The sequence below is a fragment of the Aspergillus neoniger genome (assembly GCF_003184625.1).
Source record: "Aspergillus neoniger CBS 115656 unplaced genomic scaffold BO87scaffold_13, whole genome shotgun sequence".
In the NCBI taxonomy this organism is placed as follows: Eukaryota; Fungi; Ascomycota; class Eurotiomycetes; order Eurotiales; family Aspergillaceae; genus Aspergillus; species Aspergillus neoniger.
Genome location: NW_020291141.1, coordinates 827,602 through 843,610, shown reverse-complemented (window position 1 = coordinate 843,610; position 16,009 = coordinate 827,602). Strand labels below are relative to the sequence as shown.

Genomic DNA, 16,009 nt, shown 5'->3' with positions numbered 1-16,009 from the left:
CCAGAAACTGCTCCCCCACTTATCTCCAACCAACCCTATCCAGATTACTACGAAATGTCAATTTGTTAGAAACTTTCCGTTGTTCACTCTGACCAAGTCTCTATCTGAAACGGCAAGATCTATGGAGATCCCGCTGCCATGGCAATGCGTGATCTAGTCTAGTGTGCTTTTATCATGATCATATCACCAAATCCCGGCCCAATCAAGTAGATAGCAACTACGAAAACTGTTCGATAGAATCTTGTCTTCTCTCAAAAGATGGATGAGTTGCATGCAGTCTAGTCTAGTCCTGCAGCTTACACAGTTCATCTCTTATCTCCGATTCTACTCCGTAGCGCCCGCTTACGTGCCCCTCGTGGGGTTTGCTTTGGCTTGTACCTGCCGGATCCAGCCTCGGCTTTTGCTCTTCTCATACCGATTGCGATCTTTCCCGAAGAAGCGAATCTGGGGAGCTTCGGGTTGATTAATACCGGCGGGAGGTTAAGACTCTTCTCATCTCACCAAACCGCAGCGAATCCCGCCAGTGTGTTTTTGCCTGACCTTTCCTCGGAATGAAGCTTGATGGGCCTGGCACCGACAACTGCCATAAAAACAACCTCGGGATAGTACTCCTCCGTGGACTTGTTGCTTACTTGCCCTAAATTCATTGGGGGATATCCATTCATTCTGAAGGACTCTTCTGGTAGGACAGACGTTTTAATGTTCTATACAGGTGCTCATGGCACTGTTGATGGTGAAGGAAGTTCTTCTATCATAATATAGAAGACGTCTTTTCGAGGCCTTTGAACGCGCACTGAAAGACATTAGACTGCCGGTTCAATTTGTTGTGAACCCATTCGGTTCACCGGAAGAGACACCGGAAAGAATGCTTAACAGAGCGGAATCCAGGAGCAATTACTACTATCAAGTGACTCATGGATGGTATGTGTTGTTGTGCTGCAATGCAATGCTCCAAAGTACAACAACACCGCGTTATCAGTGCCGATCGGCGGGGTTGGGATACTCTGGAGTCTGGCCACCTCTCCCCGGCATGAAGTCAATGGGGGGCCTGAGTGCATGCAGCCCCCGACCGAATGGTGTCAGTCACTGCCTTGAAGGTGTGCAGGTTATTTACTTGATTCTGGTACAGTTCTGCGAATAAGGACAAAGGCTTGAAGTAGGACAGCAGCCTGACTCATCCCTGTTACTGGCCTTTGTCACTGCCGACTACGCGCCTATAAGAAGCCCCTAGCTTCACACATCCCCTTTTGCTACTGTGATGCAACCTGCTGCTCTCTTGATTCGCTTCTGACTGTCGTATATCCATTTCGCTGCTAACGTAAAATGCCAACTTTCTGGCCGTCAATTACCCCAGAGCTTCGAGACTGGGCTTTGCGCCAAAGCGTCTTTTTCGTGGCCTCTGCACCTCTGCAAGGACGACATGTAAATGTGTCTCCCAAAGGATTTCCTGACTCGTCTTTCGCCATCCTTGGTCCTAACGAGGCAGCTTACGTTGATGCCACCGGCTCCGGGAGTGAGACCATCAGCCATGTGCGTGAGAACGGTCGACTTACCATCATGTTCTGCTCATTTGATGCCTCGCCAGGCATCGTGCGCTTCTTCTGCACTGGATCTGTGATCGAGTACGATGAGCCTGAGTTCCCTGGCTACCTCGAGCGGATGGGAGGCAAGAAAGTGGTGGGAGCGCGGGCTATCATCCGTCTGAATGTCTTCAAGGTTCTCTCCCCGACTCCTCTTGGAAGCACCTTCTAGCTTATTGCCACGAGCAAGAGACACTGCTAACCACGGATGCGATGCATATTACGGGCTACAGGTCCAACGTTCTTGCGGTTACGGTGTCCCGCGATTGTCCCTGCAAGTCGACCCCGAAACCAACAACACCAAGCCGTATCTCCAAGATCGCGATACCCTAGGCCATTGGACAGGCAAAAGAGTCGAGTCCAATGAGCTTCGCACCTATCAGAAGGAATGGAACGTACGAAGTCTGGACGGGCTACCTGGACTACACACTGCGCTCAAGGATAACCATCAGCTTGTCTGGCTGAAGCAGTTGGGCAACTGGACTCGTCGTCACAGAGACGAGATCGAGATGGTCAAAACCTCTATTCTGTTGTTGTTTATTTCTATGGCTATCCTGCAATGGGCAGGATACGTGTAAATGTAGTATGAACTGTGACAGACCGGAACTGAAGGGTCTGTTGCTTGTAACCACTTGGAGCTGGCCTGGTGGCGTGATCGCTCATCTAATCCGACATGTGACTTAGACTTTCCTTCCTCTCTGCTGCTTGGACGAGCTTCTTTCAACTGGTCGCTCCCGCATAGTGGTGCATTAATGCGACTTGTTGATCTCTATGCCTGCGTAACTCAATTTCACTTAGGTTGTTCATCCTCTTCTCGTGCCGGTCGATCCGACCGCAATGCGGCAGGTGAAAGCAGATCCCCGCATCATCGTCCCAGACAACCGAATGTCCTCGGCATCTCGCTGGAGAGGAGCTCGCACTATGTCCTTTCTTTTCTCTGTTCCATGGAACTGGCTACCTGGGCAATAAACTCTGGAAGTGCTATCTATATAAACACTGTTCATGACCGGACGAGACACTCTTGCTGTTTCTCGCTCACTTTCCACCCCAATTCTACTGAGCGGTGAATACACCTATATAGTATCATGGCCCAACGATCGGTCCGTATAGCTGGTATGTCGGCTTACTTGAGACGCCCCAATACTGTTGATAGTTCACTGACGAAAATTGATAGGAGCCTCTGGGTCCAACGCTGACCGTCGCCATGCCATCGCCGAGTTCGCTCGCAATTATCCTCAAGATCCAGTCGATGTGATCATTGCTGACTACATGAGCGAGGCGAACATGGTGGCATCAGCGGCTCGTACAGTAGAACAGCAGCAGCGTAAAGCACAAGGCACGCATGGATCCTCGACGATCGAGGCACCAGGCTATGAAGTTGGCTTTCTCCAAGCCCTGGACCCAGCCTTGTCAGACCTGGCAAAATACGGCATCAAAGTGGCGGTGAATGCAGGCAACACGGACACAAAGGGCCTCTACAACGCGATCAAGCAGATGGTGGAAGCAAAAGGACTGAACCTCAAGGTCGACCTCAAGATGACCTCTGAAGAAGCCATGCTCACATAATTCCAGGTAGCTTGGGTCTCCGGAGACCAAGTCCTGTCCACCGTCAAAGCTGCATTGTCGTCGGGCAAGTCAGCCTTCGCCAATATCTATACCGGCGAATCCCTCTCCGATTGGCCTTTCGAGCCTATATTTGCCCAGTGCTACTTGGGAGGACTCGGAATCGCCGCCGCTCTAGCCCAAGGAGCTGATATCGTACTCTGCGGACGAGTCTCCGATGCGTATCCAGTCATTGGAGCGGCATACTGGTTCCATGGCTGGAACCGTACTGACCTTGATCAGCTAGCCAACACATTCGTAGCCGGTCATCTCATTGAATGCAGCAACTATGTCTGCGGCGGCAACTTCACCGGCTTCAAAGCCCTAGAACACATCGGTCCTGATGGCTGGTCCAACATCGGATATCCCATTGCGGAGATCTCCCCGGAGGGTAAAGTAATCATCACCATGCAATCCTACGCGCGCGGAGGCGCCGTCACCATCGACACCTGCTCATCGCAGCTCCTATACGAAATCCAAGGCCCATGGTACTTCAACTCAGACGTAACCGCCATTCTGAACGACATCCACTTCGAGCAAATCAGCCCCAACCGCGTCTCCCTCCACGGGGTCCGCTCCGGACCACCACCCCCAACTACCAAAGTCGGCATCACAGCCCGCGGAGGCTTCCAAGCGGAAGCGATCTACTTCCTCGTAGGCCTCGACATCCCATCCAAGGCACGCATGCTCGAATCCCAAATCCGCCGGCTCCTATCAGCATACACCCCCAAATTCACCAGCCTCCAATTCTCAACCCTCGGCTCTGCCCCCGAAAACCCCGACAATCAAGACAGCGCCACCGTCTGCCTCCGTATCGTCGCCCAAGCCCGCCATGCAGAAGACCTCTCCCCAATGCACTTCCTCCGCTCCATCGTCGACACCATCATGCAAGGCTACCCGGGGGCCACTTTCCACCTTGACACCCGTCAGGGCTTCCCTCGTCCCGTCTACGAATACCACGTCACCCTCCTGCCCCAATCCGACATCAACCATCAAGTCCACCTCCCCTGGCTCCACCAAACCCTCACTATCCCACCCCCTCCAATAACAAAATCCTACCCATCCCGCCAACCCTGCCAATCCCTCACCGACAACCCCACTCTAGACTTCGGCCCCACCATCCGTGGCCCTTTGGGCTGGATCGTCCACGCCAGGTCTGGCGATAAGGGCCCCGACGCGAACTGCGGGTTCTGGGTCCGTCATGCGGACGAGTACCGCTGGCTACGGTCATTGTTGTCCGTGTCGGGGATCAGGGAACTCCTGGGAGAGAAGTATACTGCTAATCCGGAGCTGAGGGTTGAAAGGTTCGAGTTGCAGAATTTGAGGGCTGTACACTTTCTCTTTAGAAATTTACTGGATAGAGGGGTGGGGGTCACTACGACGGTGGACTTTCTGGGGAAGAATGTTGCGGAGTTTCTTAGGGCCAGACATGTCGATTTGCCGGTTAAATTTCTAGAGAGGGGGAAGCTGTAGGTTCATATACTGAGGAAAGGAAGTTCAGTCCGTGATAGATGGAATCGATCAAGAGTAGTTGACTAAGAGTAGTTCGAATATTACCAGTCAAAGCTTACTAGTACTCCTATTCTAATTTGTCCGAATTGAACTCACTAGTAACATGTGGTATCTCATAACTAGCCCTTCTATATAAAAACCATTATCACTTGACGCCATAAATGCAACAGCTAAATCCACATCTCATACCATGCTGACCTCTTCTCCCCCGACCCCCATTAAATACACCCATCTATCTCCGCCTCGCACTACTAGCCATCGGCTCAAACGCATCACTATCATCCTCAATATCCTCACTCGCCGCTCTCGTCGCCCTCGTCGATCGCCCAGACCCCGCCGTCCCACGCACACTACTCTGCGATCCCACGAAATTCAGCGTCGTCTGAGTTGCTTGCTTGCCCCGAGTTCTTCGCGTAGCTTGTGCGGTTCCTCCAACTGTATTGGATGATGGTGCTGGGGATGGGGCTTTACGGCGTTGGCTCGTGCTGGTTGTTTTTGTTGTTCTGCGGGATCTAGTGGTGGCTGGTTTGGCGGGTTGCTTGACGAAGAGGGAGTCTTCATCGTCGTCGTCGTCGTCCTCATCCTCGTCGATGTTGGGGGCTGCGTTGTCGTCGTCGTCATCGTCATCGTCGAGCATTATGACGTCTTCTTGTTCGTCTTCTTCGTCGGAGGAGACGGGGCGGCGTTTGCGCGTCTTGGTAGATGCAGATGATGTTGTGGTTTTCTTGGAAGCTGTAGCAGGTGCTGCTTTTGTGGTGGCCGTTTTGCGGGTTGTAGCAGTAGCGGTGGTGGTGGCTCTGCCGCCACGGCCTCGGCCGCGGCCGCGGGTGGATGATGTTGTTCGTGATGTGGTGGGTGCTTCGGCGCCATCCTCGCCGGCTATGTCTTCGTTAGGGTCGCCGTCTTCGTTGTCGGAGTGGATGAGAGCGCCGGGCTGGTCCTCCCAAACACCGTCGAATTCGGTGTCCCAACCGTCGGGCTTGGGTTTGAAGCGCTTCTTGCCGCGCGTGCGTTTCTTGATGCCGCGGGAGAACATGTCTTCCATTTGAGTGCGATATCTCTCCATGGCTTTTTGTAACGAGCTTTCCGCTACTTCTTCTTCCTCTTCTAGATCGTTGTCGCGATCTAGGGCTAGTAGGTGCTTCATTTGGCTTTCGAGGGACTCGTTGACGAACATTTCTAGGGCGTGTTTGTCGTCTTTGTCGATGAATTGGGCGACTGCGTCGCCGAAGGAGTTTTGTGGGAGGATGGTGAGAGACTGTGCGGAGAGGAAGTCGCGCACTAATTGTTCGACTTTGACAGTGTCGAGGGTGGAGAGGTGCGAGACTGCTGTCTCGTCGAGGTCGGTTTCTCCCGCTTTGCGCGTGCTGTTGGTGTTTTTCTTCTTGCGGTAGAATTGGACAACGTCGTTCACGTTGGCGACTTTGCCTACGAAGCGGTTGGAGAACCGCTGTGGGTTTTCGCAGTCATAACTGCCTCCTTCTGGCGTGGATGTTTCGACGCGCAGTCGCACTAGTGGTAGTGGGATTTCTAGCTCTTCGTCGTCTGCTGTCTCGTCTTGCATTTCTAGCCATTCCGTTTTCGCTTCTTCGATCAATTCCTCGACGATCTCCATGAGAAGGCGGGTTACTCCTGTGCGGTTGTTGTCCTTGCGGGCAAGCTTTTGCGCGCCTTTCTCTTCGGAGAGGATGATCTCGCGCATGGCGAATGGGCGTACGGACTTGAGACGGATGGGCTCGCATTTGAACTCACGGCCTGTGATGCTGAGAATGGCTACGTGTTTGGCCACTGACTCGCCAGGAACCAGGGATGTTGCGACTGATGAGCCGGGCTGCATGACGTGAAACTTGGTCTCGGGGTTCAGTCGCGGGTTGATCAGACATTCGTGTTCGTGGCCCCAGATGACGAGGTCTAGGAATTCGGGGAGGAAATTCTCGGGTAGATAGCCTGTCTCGGTATGTGCGTAATGGTTCTGATGGACGGACATTAAGTTGAACCAGTCATCTTTCTGAATCGAGGGCTGGTAGAACTTGACCTTGCCGTCTCGGAATGTGCGGAATAAACGTTCATCGCGGACGTTGCTCATACCGTAGAGAGCAAGTTTTGTGCGTCCTTTCTGAAGCAAAACCGGCTTGATCTGAATATTGTCCGACTCGGGGGTCCGTCCATAGTAGTTGATTAACCCAGACACCTGAAGCAGGTCCAATGCAGCCAGATGTCCCTCTCCGGACGGATCATCGTGGTTGCCGTGGATTGAGAAAATGGGGATAGCCACGTTGATATCCAGATCCTCGTAGTTTACGTGGTTGAACGCACCCTGAAAGTTTTCGCTCGCATCACTCAGCATCTCCAGTTCGCAAGGCTTATCGCCGAGACAGTTCATGCGAATGGAGCGCATGACTTGGTACATCGACTTGCGCGATGGCTTGTTCTCGTGGAAAAGATCGCCTGCTAGGAGCACCATGTCTACATCTTGCTCCTTGGCCAAACACATCACCTCATGAAAGCTTTTCCAACTGTCATCGCCACGGATGGGATCCCGTTCATTGTATCCGACATGGTTGTCTGTTGAGACGAGAATGCGGATCGTTTCCGAGTCTGGATGCATCAGCCACGGGCAGTCAGCGGAGGAGAGGAATGATACTTACCATCTAATCTAGGCATCGTGAAGAGAGCAAATACACATAAATTTCAAAGTGATAGAAAAAGAGTAGATGGTATCGAAAAAAGCAACTTTGGGAAAAGTTGAGGAATCCCAAAAGAGTAATATTACAGGCGACTACTAAGTAGCCTGCAGGCTACCGTAGAGGAATGCTGCCTGGTAACGCAAATGAATCAACAACCGTCAGAATTGAACCATGAGCATTCCGAGGAGCAAAGACACGTAAGTTAGAAGTGAGGGAGCGGCACTTCATCAAATGGCGATGTATACTACTTACTGCATGGATGGCGACGAATGCCGGGAAATGAAGCCATTCGCGGGACGGCGCGTGAGCACGTGACCGGCACGCGCGCGGAAGACGGGCGCTGATTGATTCCTCGCCCGGGAGGCAACACTAAGCAAGATTCCCCTCCGTTGATTCTCGTCGGATCGCCGGACTGTCTTCGTCCTCCTTCGCCTGTGACTCTCTCGTCTCTCTCTCCTCCCCTCTCTGTCCTTCCCTTTTGTCCCTCCTCGTCTCGTCTCGTCCTACCTTCCATCGCATCGTATCGCGCCACACGTTCTCGCCGTCTTTCTCTCTGTCGCCTGTCCTTTTCTGTCCGACTGATCCAGATTTCGTCCCTGGTTCAGTCGCCTCCAACATCCCAGTTACCCCGCGAAACTCTTTTATGCAATCCGAGCCTACTGCAGTTTTCGACCGTTCGCTTTCGGCAGACCCCTCTTTAGACGTGCCCTTCAATTCTACTCAGCATGGAAATGATTCGCATGGTGAACACCCAGTCTCTGGGCTTCGCCATCAGAAGTCTGGGGACTCCAGTGTCGGTCATGACTCATGCGATGGCGGCCAGCAGTCGCCCTTGAAGGAGGCTGATCCTACGCTGTTCAACGACACAGTCAGTCAGTATGAGCATACCGTCGCTCCGTTGATCCAGAAAGAGGAGGGAGTAAAATCTAGGAAGAAGCAGCTGTCCAGCTACTCGGGCTTGTCCCTGGAAGCCTTCCCCAATGGTATGTCATCCCGTTATCTCGGGCTCTGATCGTCATGTTAATGATCTTCCGACAGAGGTTCTGACGCACATCCTGTCGCATCTGCCTCCCCCTTCTCTGTCCTCGATGGCCCTGGTGTCTCGCCATTTTCATGGTCTCGTTACGACACCTCACGCATGGAGAATTGCTTTTTCTCGCTACTTCCCCGGCCCCTACACTGTCGAGGATGGCGCGTGGCTTTCTGCAGCGAAGTCGTCGGAAACGGTGACGTCTGATAAGCGGTATTTCTCCAGGCTGACTGCGCTGGCATCCTGGAGAAGTGAATATATTATGAGAACCCGCTTGCTCCGATCGCTCTCCAGAGGCAAGCCGGCGCAGTTTGAACCGTCCAAGAAAACCGGTACAGTGCGAGCGGCTAGCGTCCGGAATGGCAGCGCCGTAGCCACCTATACCTCACAGCTTCTGTACCCTGTCAGCCACTTGCACGGCTCCTTCGGATCGGAAGTCAAGAAGAAGGAACCTCTCTTCATCCATGGCGCTTCGGAGCAAGGCTTCGCGTCAGCTAGTGATCCCGCAACGGTGAAAGTCGGTACATGGGGCCTGTCTGACCACCAATTCTTCCGACACTTTGCAGACCTTTTTCCCGGAGATGCAGAGTATGGACTAGGCTCTGGTGATCATGTTGGAGCTCCTAACCGCATGGATGTTAGTCAGCCCTATGGCATGATCTACGGTGAAGCATGTCCTCAAGGTCGTACATACTTCATCTCAACCACGGAGCAACGCGGGAGGTTCTTGGGTATCGCGGATTCCAGTTCGCAGCCTAGTCTAGGAATCCCCGCGCTCAACTTGATTGCGACCGGTGTTACTGCGGTGTGGATTGCTAAGTCCTCCAACATCCTTAAGATGACCGGCGGTCTGGTCGCGATGCTGTCAGGCTCCTCTACCGGAGTGCTCACATCCTATGCCCTTGGTCCTCACCCTACCTATGAAAAAAGGTACGAGAGGGGCCAAGTGACTGCTAGATGGGTGCTGTGTCCTGGTGTCCCTATCATTTCCATCTCGGTTGATGATAGCTATTCCCCGAAACGTCATACCCGTCGGCGGATCTGGGCGACCGTCCTGAACGCCTTGGGTGAGGTCTTCTACCTCTCTGACCTCCCACAACAGCCTGATGTGCCTACCACCAAGCTGTCTCCTGAGGAATATGAGCAGCTTGCTTGGAAGACGGGCAGAAGTGTTCGTTGGGAGCTTGTTGAGTTAAGCCGACGCATTGCACGGCTTGATCCATTCAGTCGTGATTCGGTCGATGGCAGCTATAGCCCTCGGTCGTCGTCGGATGCCATGAAGCTCAACGAGGAACAGGTAGCTGCAGAGACAAAGGAGATTGAGCGCTTCCTGTCCTTCAAGCCCAAGCATTTCCGGAAGGTATGCGAGGGATGGGACATGAGACGTGAATTGAAGGTTGATTTCGCTGGAGACGATGGTCACGGAGCCGGCGAATCGTTCCTGGTGATTAACCGGGGTGTGGGAGATGACGAGAAAGCTTCGATCCGCAGATACACGAGAAAGATGACTAGACATGGTGCATCGTTGTCAATTCATGGATCTCACAACGTGGAGAACGTGCCTGTACCGTCCATCTTTGGTGGTCCTGTCAAGTCTCCTATCCTCTCTTCTGTGAGCAGCTCAAGTAGTACCGCTCCATCTCGCGCTTCCAGTGGATTGAGTGAGACGGTCTGCTCCATTTCGAACACCGAATGGCGCATTACGGATTTCGACTTCAGTGACAGAAAGTCGGTCCAGATCACTACGAGTGCTTTGGACCTCTCGACCTATGCTCTATTGACAATCGATGAAGATCCTCTCATCGGTATGTCGGGCACCTCCGCACTCTCCTCCGCCACGTCTTCGCCTCTTCCGCATATGAAGCAATCGCCTGGCAATGCAGAAGTGCCTGGTCAGCGAGGACGCTACTTGGCTGTGGGTACAGCCGCGGGAACGGTCTTTGTATGGGACATCCGGTCACCCACGTCAAAGAATGCTGAAGTCATCAATCACGTTTCGCCAATTCGAATTATTCAAACTGAATCTCCTCAAGTTTCCTGCGTCGCTTTGACCTCGCTGTACCTAGTCCATGGTGGAAATGATGGCCTAGTGCAGGCCTGGGATCCCCTCGCCTCCTCGACTCGTCCAATCCGGACCATCAACTCACGATTTTCTACCCGCGCGCGCCGTCGACTTGTTCAAGCCGAGGCATCAATCCACGGTGTTGGCAACAACTATTATGCCACAGGCGCTATCTGCCTTGATCCCGATCCAACCGTTCTACGGGGTATGGTCGCCCTAGGAACCCACCTGCGCTACTGGTCCTACAGCTCCTCCGGCGCCGACCAATACAAGTCCAGCAAGCGTCGGCTCCGTCGCGGTCTTAGGGGTATCAACTCCACCCCAGAAGGTCAGCGCTTCAACACCAGCGGCCGCGGTGCACTCAAGGACTACATCGAAGATGAGAAGGTTGAAATGGAACGCCAAAAGATTGCCGACGAAAAGGAGCGTGCCCACCTCAGCCACCGCTTTGGCGTCGACCTTCTCGGCCCAGACGTCGACGAAGAGCAGCTTCTTGCCTACGCTCAACTCCTCAGCCAAGAGGCTTACTCCAGCGAAGCCCACAAACGCGGTGAAGCAATCGAGAGCTCAGCAGTGAGCACCTCGCCCAGCGACATCATTGGGCCAAACGACAGCTCTGTCGCACCCGATGAGCTATCCTCTGCATCGTCGCCTTACGAAGACTTCGCCGATGGCGACCTCGATCCCGATATCGCTGAAGCCATTCGCCTTAGTCTCCTCGAGGACAACAACAAGCCCGGCACCGACCTGGACACAGACACCGGTCCCTTCGACCCACCCTCCCCATCTCTGTCAAGCCCAGCCGTCGCAGAAAGCAGTCGCCAACAAGAGATTGATGATCTCGAGTTCGCAATCCAGCTCAGTCTCGCAGAAGCAGAGAGTCAATCGGGCCAGCACCACCCGACAGAGGAATACCCGGCACTGTCCCCGTGGGCGCAGCCATCTCCTGCTGGGAAGGACAAAGGGAAGGGTCGCGCTTAGCCCAAGGTTTTTGTTCCTGAATGATATGATAGATCTATCTATCCATACATTTGTGCTGTTTGTTGATATCGTTGTTGTTATTGTATGTTATCTATTGCGATGTGCTTACACTGTTAATGCTGTGTTGCGTAATACATTACCTGTGTATGGTATATCCGTTAGTTATTCGGTTCTTAATTAGTTGAAGAGGTCGAGAAATTACTTTCACGCTTGTTATGGTGCAGATTTTCCTTTCAGTTCTGGTTATATAAAATTGCAATATGATTGAGCTTGTACTGCTAGTATATCATCGCATTGATGAATGGGAAGTGCTATCTCTCTTTGTAGCGAGACATTATTATTTCAATCTTCATTAGGGACTAGGATGGAGCCTACTAAGATAGTTAACAGAGAGGAGCCAATGACTCAGTGGTTGATATGGCCAAATTACCTGACGCGAAACCGACCATAAGATACGACATGAAAAGATCGCAAGAACAGTTGAGGTAATAGTTCCATTACGGCAAAGCCGTACTACAGAAACAATGCAAAAAGGTATATATACAGCACGTAGATGTATTAAACGTCGTCGAAATCATATCCCGAGTCAAACTGCCCACTATCACTTGGCTCTATTCAGGGGACCTCACTCTATACACGTGGAACAACCCCTCCACCTTGGGGGGCAAAAGGTCATGGTCATAATTGGCAAGAACAGGTTCACCGGGAACAGTATGGGGAAAGAATCTAATCAGAAAAATAGGTGATGCAGAATGGAAAGTGGAAGAACAAAAGGTCTAAGGCAAGCAGATCTACAGCATGAAGACGGCGAACAGAGTGGCACCGGTCAACACACCCATGAAGGGGGCAGACAGGGCGCTGCTTCCCGAGGTGGAAGAGTCGGAGCTGGAGGAGCCCGAGCTGGAGCTGGAGCTAGAGCTCGAGGTGCTGGAGCTGCTGTTCGAGCTGCTGGTGAGGGAAGTGGAGTTGCCGGGGGTGTTGGACTCATCGCTGGACAGGACCTTGTACTTGACGCTGGAGACCTTGTTGCCGTTGTAGTCGTAGATGGTCTGGGGGATGGTGGTGGCAGACACGGCAACGAGGCTGCCGACGGTGGCGTTGGTATAGCCGTTCTTGATCCAGTCAGCGACCTTGGAGGGAACGGTAGGCAGGTCCCAAGAGTTCAGGAAGGTGTTGTTGGTGATCAGAGAAGAGCTGCAGGTCACGGCCTCCTTGGAGGTCTGGGATGAGTTGGAGGACTCAATGCTGCTCATGTCCAACTTGTTGTACTGCTTCTGAAGGTTCTCATAGTCGACCAATAGGGTGGCAGTGTCGCTGCTGTTGATGGCCACGAGACCGTAGTCGTTGGCTTCCTGGGTCCACTCGTAGACCAGACCACCGGAGAAGACCTGGTCCATCTCGCTGCCGTAGAGGGCCTGCACCTCGGTGAAGACACGGGGCTGGACGGCGTTGCAACCGTACTCGGAGAAGAAAACGGGCAGGGAGGCGTTCGAGAAGTCCTCAGTCAGGACGTCGTAGCCGGAAGCCTTGTAGGACGACTCGCCACACCAAGAGTACGAGTTAAGGCCAAAGAAGTCGGAGCGAGAGCTGGTCGAATTCTCCAGGTTGCACTCGAAGTAGTCAAGGGTGTCCATGAGGATGGGGCGCACATCAGCAGCGGAGTAACCCACGGGGATGGAGCGGTTGACGTTGGTGGAGATGTAGTCCTTCATATCACGGACGACAGCCTGAAGAAGAATCAGTAAGAAAGCTCAACCCACATTACATAGAAAGACAATGAACATACACGAACGTAAGCAGGGGCCTCGTAGACACTCTGCTCGTTGATAACCTCGTTACCGGCAAAGAAACCCAGGGTGTTGGGGAAGTTCTTGAAGGCCTCGATGACACCGAAGACCTGCTCGTAGTAGACCGAGTTGTAGGTGCTCGAAGGGTTGGTACGGTCAAGCGAGCCACCGGACAGAGGGGAGTTCACGTCGAGAATCATGTAGATACCCGCACCGTTGAAGATGGAGGCGCACTTGCTGTGGTCGACATTGGGAGACAGGTTGTACACACGGATAGTGTTGACCTGAACGGGTCCCCACGGTTAGCGGGGACAGCAAGAGAGAGCCAGCAAAAATGAGATCCTTACACCCAGGTTCTGCATAAGAGCAGCATCGCGCAAGCAGGCATCTGCGTCACTCAGGGGGTCTTCAGTGGCACTGAAGCCAGAAGAACCACCGGGCTGGTAGCTGTTGCGCGAAGGGAGTATTCAGTCAGCATATGGACTTTCCTCACGACATGTAATTTTTCTGACAATGAGGGGATGCTTACTCGACACCCAGGATCTGGAAGCGATCACCAGTCTTGCTGTTGACAAAGTCCTTGCCCTTGACTTCGATGGGAGTGACAGCGTTGGCGGTGGTCGCAAAAGCGCAAGCCGCGGCGAATAGTTGAGTGTATGTCTATACCAGACCGTCAGTCAGCAATATGTTCCATCATGGTCGCAAACTGCTACTATCGCTATAGTACTCACGGGGAACATTTTGCGACGAGTTCAGGAGTGACAGGTATCGACTTTTGACAAAGCTATATAGTATATAGAGGAAGGAAAAAAGAGAGGATGGAGTCTTCCACAGGAAGATCCGAAAAAGCAACGATTGGTATAGTATATAAAAAAAAAGAGTGACGTGGGAATAGAAACCCAAAACAAGGCAGCTAAGGAAGGAAAGCGCGCGGGGGGCAGAGAGGCTGAACAGGGAAGCACGAGAAGAAGAAAGAAGCCGGAGTGAGACATGCTGATGGCTATAAAAAATCAAGGCAGGAGTCGGTCTTTGGTCCTTTACCCCCCCAAAGAGACCCTCAGGGACCAACAGGAGGCAGCCAATCTCCCAGTGATTCGAGATTGATTGAAACGGCCAATGAAGTGGGGGTCGCATAGCACCGCTAATCTCCGCTACTCGCCAATAGCCCCGTTGCTTCAGGTTTAATTGGCCTGCACTCGCCCCATCAGCTCGACGGCGTGCCTCAAGACCAGCCAATTTCAGGGCCGATCCTGGTTGTTCCCTTTTCCCTTGTCCCTTAGAGACCCTGTTAGTACTGTTAGTCTGTTAGTACCCTGGCACCCTCACGCTACTAAGAGGGTCGCCCAAGATGAAAAGAGGGTGAGCTGATTACGCATGTCTTGTCGGCTTGGTTCAATCCCGTTTCGGAGCTGCTTGCTTAGTACAGACAAATGTATAACCGTGCACACCACAACTAACTGTACCAACTACTTATAAACACATCACCACACAGCTCACCGCTCCCCATACTGCATACATTTCATGTTCGCTTGTTTCACATCAAACAGATCATCGTTTTCGGCTCAAGTGACTCGTGCACTCTCAACTACTACATGTTCGTGCGTCTAAGAATACATACCCGGGTTTTCATCCCATCGTGAGAAAACCTCGGGAAGAAGTTATTACCGGCCCCAGTGACTCGGATCATTTGCCGTCCGTTCAGGCCCGGTTGAGAATAAGAAAACAAGGTGAGGGGAAGAAACAACACAGTGATGGCGCCGAAAAATTCCAAAAATGTCCGCCCGGTCGGCGGCCAAGACACAATGCACATATACAGGGAAATCTGGAAAGGAAATGATGCGGAAGTACATGGGTAAACGGAGAGGGGAGAAGCGTGACTGGCAGACGGACATCGATTCCCGATGATACCGTCACTGCCAGAGGACCAGGCCACGGCCCAGCGTGAACCGATTATTATAGAAGACACACACGTTCAAGGCCAAGGTTCTGATGCGGAGAAAGGGCGGGTGGGTGAACGGAGCAAGAGGGAGAGAGATGGGGAGGCCGGGGATCAGAAGTCATGGTGGAATCGAATTTACTCGACTCCGTGGCTCTCCGGGGCAGCGCTCTCGCCGGTGAACGAGCCGAGCTTCAGGCCGGAGTCCAGAGCGACCATCTCGGCCAGGATCTCGAGCACCTCCTTGGGCACGGTCTTGTCGTAGATGGAGATCAGGTCCTTAGGCTGGGGGTAGACCTTGAGGGCCTTGTAAAAGCACAGGGCAGCCTCAATGGGTTCTGTAATACGGTTGGTATGTGAATTGCCAATGCATAGAAGGTGTAGGGGACGTGTTCGATGCGCGTCATGTCGGGGGATGCATACCTTCGGCAACAAGAGACTCTCCCTGAGCAACCTGGCTCATGAAGTAGGCCTCCTTCTCCTCCAGGTCCGTGGGGAAACCCTCGTCCTTGGCCTGCTGCACAACCTTCTTGATGACCTCGCGCTGCATGGCACCCTGGGCCTCAGCCTCCTCCTTGACAGCCCTTGCCATGCGGCGGTTGTTCCTCTTAAGAGCTTTGCGGAACTCCGGGTCGGTCTGTCTCTTGTGGTCAAAGTAGACGGCGTAGGCTAGAAAGGGCAATGAAGGCGATCAGCATCTTAGTTGGGAGAACTTCGGTATATGGTTCCGTGGATGGCCGGGCTGGTGTCCTTACCCAGAAGGCCGGTGACGATTGTGCCGGCAGTAGCGGCAATCAAGGTCGACGTCCTCATGATGAAGGTTGGATGGGGT

The 16,009-nt window shown here is 53.0% G+C and overlaps 5 protein-coding genes across 5 annotated transcripts; 2 read left to right on the top strand and 3 right to left on the bottom strand.

The window, feature by feature from the left end:
- Positions 1–1,323: 1,323 nt before the first annotated feature.
- On the top strand, positions 1,324–4,655 carry BO87DRAFT_396426 (DUF1446-domain-containing protein; the record flags this gene model as incomplete). The annotated part of the gene is made up of 5 exons (XM_025625247.1): positions 1,324–1,716; positions 1,814–2,154; positions 2,323–2,324; positions 2,755–3,104; positions 3,153–4,655. The coding sequence occupies 5 exons, from the start codon at positions 1,324–1,326 to the stop codon at positions 4,653–4,655; spliced, it is 2,589 nt and encodes an 862-aa protein (XP_025480744.1).
- A 164-nt stretch (positions 4,656–4,819) lies between these two features.
- On the bottom strand, positions 4,820–7,598 carry BO87DRAFT_333326 (MRX complex nuclease subunit). Its single transcript, XM_025620408.1, has 2 exons — positions 7,343–7,598; positions 4,820–7,292 (listed from the first exon to the last, which is right to left on the bottom strand). Exons 1-2 carry the CDS (start codon positions 7,356–7,358, stop codon positions 4,927–4,929), a joined length of 2,382 nt encoding a protein of 793 aa, XP_025480743.1. The 5' UTR covers positions 7,359–7,598; the 3' UTR covers positions 4,820–4,926.
- Positions 7,599–7,787: 189 nt separating this feature from the next.
- BO87DRAFT_333321 (F-box and WD domain protein) lies at positions 7,788–11,724 on the top strand. Its single transcript, XM_025620407.1, has 2 exons — positions 7,788–8,364; positions 8,420–11,724. Exons 1-2 carry the CDS (start codon positions 8,025–8,027, stop codon positions 11,452–11,454), a joined length of 3,375 nt encoding a protein of 1,124 aa, XP_025480742.1. The 5' UTR covers positions 7,788–8,024; the 3' UTR covers positions 11,455–11,724.
- Positions 11,725–11,888: 164 nt separating this feature from the next.
- On the bottom strand, positions 11,889–14,175 carry gel2 (1,3-beta-glucanosyltransferase gel2). The gene is made up of 5 exons (XM_025623186.1): positions 13,973–14,175; positions 13,771–13,901; positions 13,589–13,688; positions 13,241–13,525; positions 11,889–13,181 (listed from the first exon to the last, which is right to left on the bottom strand). Exons 1-5 carry the CDS (start codon positions 13,979–13,981, stop codon positions 12,246–12,248), a joined length of 1,461 nt encoding a protein of 486 aa, XP_025480741.1. The 5' UTR covers positions 13,982–14,175; the 3' UTR covers positions 11,889–12,245.
- A 1,140-nt stretch (positions 14,176–15,315) lies between these two features.
- On the bottom strand, positions 15,316–15,990 carry BO87DRAFT_306811 (TOM complex receptor protein TOM20; the record flags this gene model as incomplete). The annotated part of the gene is made up of 3 exons (XM_025619374.1): positions 15,316–15,515; positions 15,601–15,846; positions 15,933–15,990. 3 exons carry the CDS (start codon positions 15,988–15,990, stop codon positions 15,316–15,318), a joined length of 504 nt encoding a protein of 167 aa, XP_025480740.1.
- Positions 15,991–16,009: the final 19 nt, after the last annotated feature.

What these genes read in the sequence shown, in the direction of transcription:
- BO87DRAFT_333321 (XM_025620407.1), top strand. Translation starts at nt 8,025, where the DNA reads ATGCAATCCGAGCCTACTGCAGTTTTCGACCGTTCGCTTTCGGCAGAC. An exon ending in CCTGGAAGCCTTCCCCAATG is followed by an intron (nt 8,365 to 8,419) that starts GTATGTCATCCC and finishes ATCTTCCGACAG; the next exon opens with AGGTTCTGACGCACATCCTG.
- gel2 (XM_025623186.1), bottom strand. An exon ending in TTCCAGATCCTGGGTGTCGA is followed by an intron (nt 13,689 to 13,770) that starts GTAAGCATCCCC and finishes TTCGCGCAACAG; the next exon opens with CTACCAGCCCGGTGGTTCTT. An exon ending in CTCTTATGCAGAACCTGGGT is followed by an intron (nt 13,526 to 13,588) that starts GTAAGGATCTCA and finishes GGACCCGTTCAG; the next exon opens with GTCAACACTATCCGTGTGTA.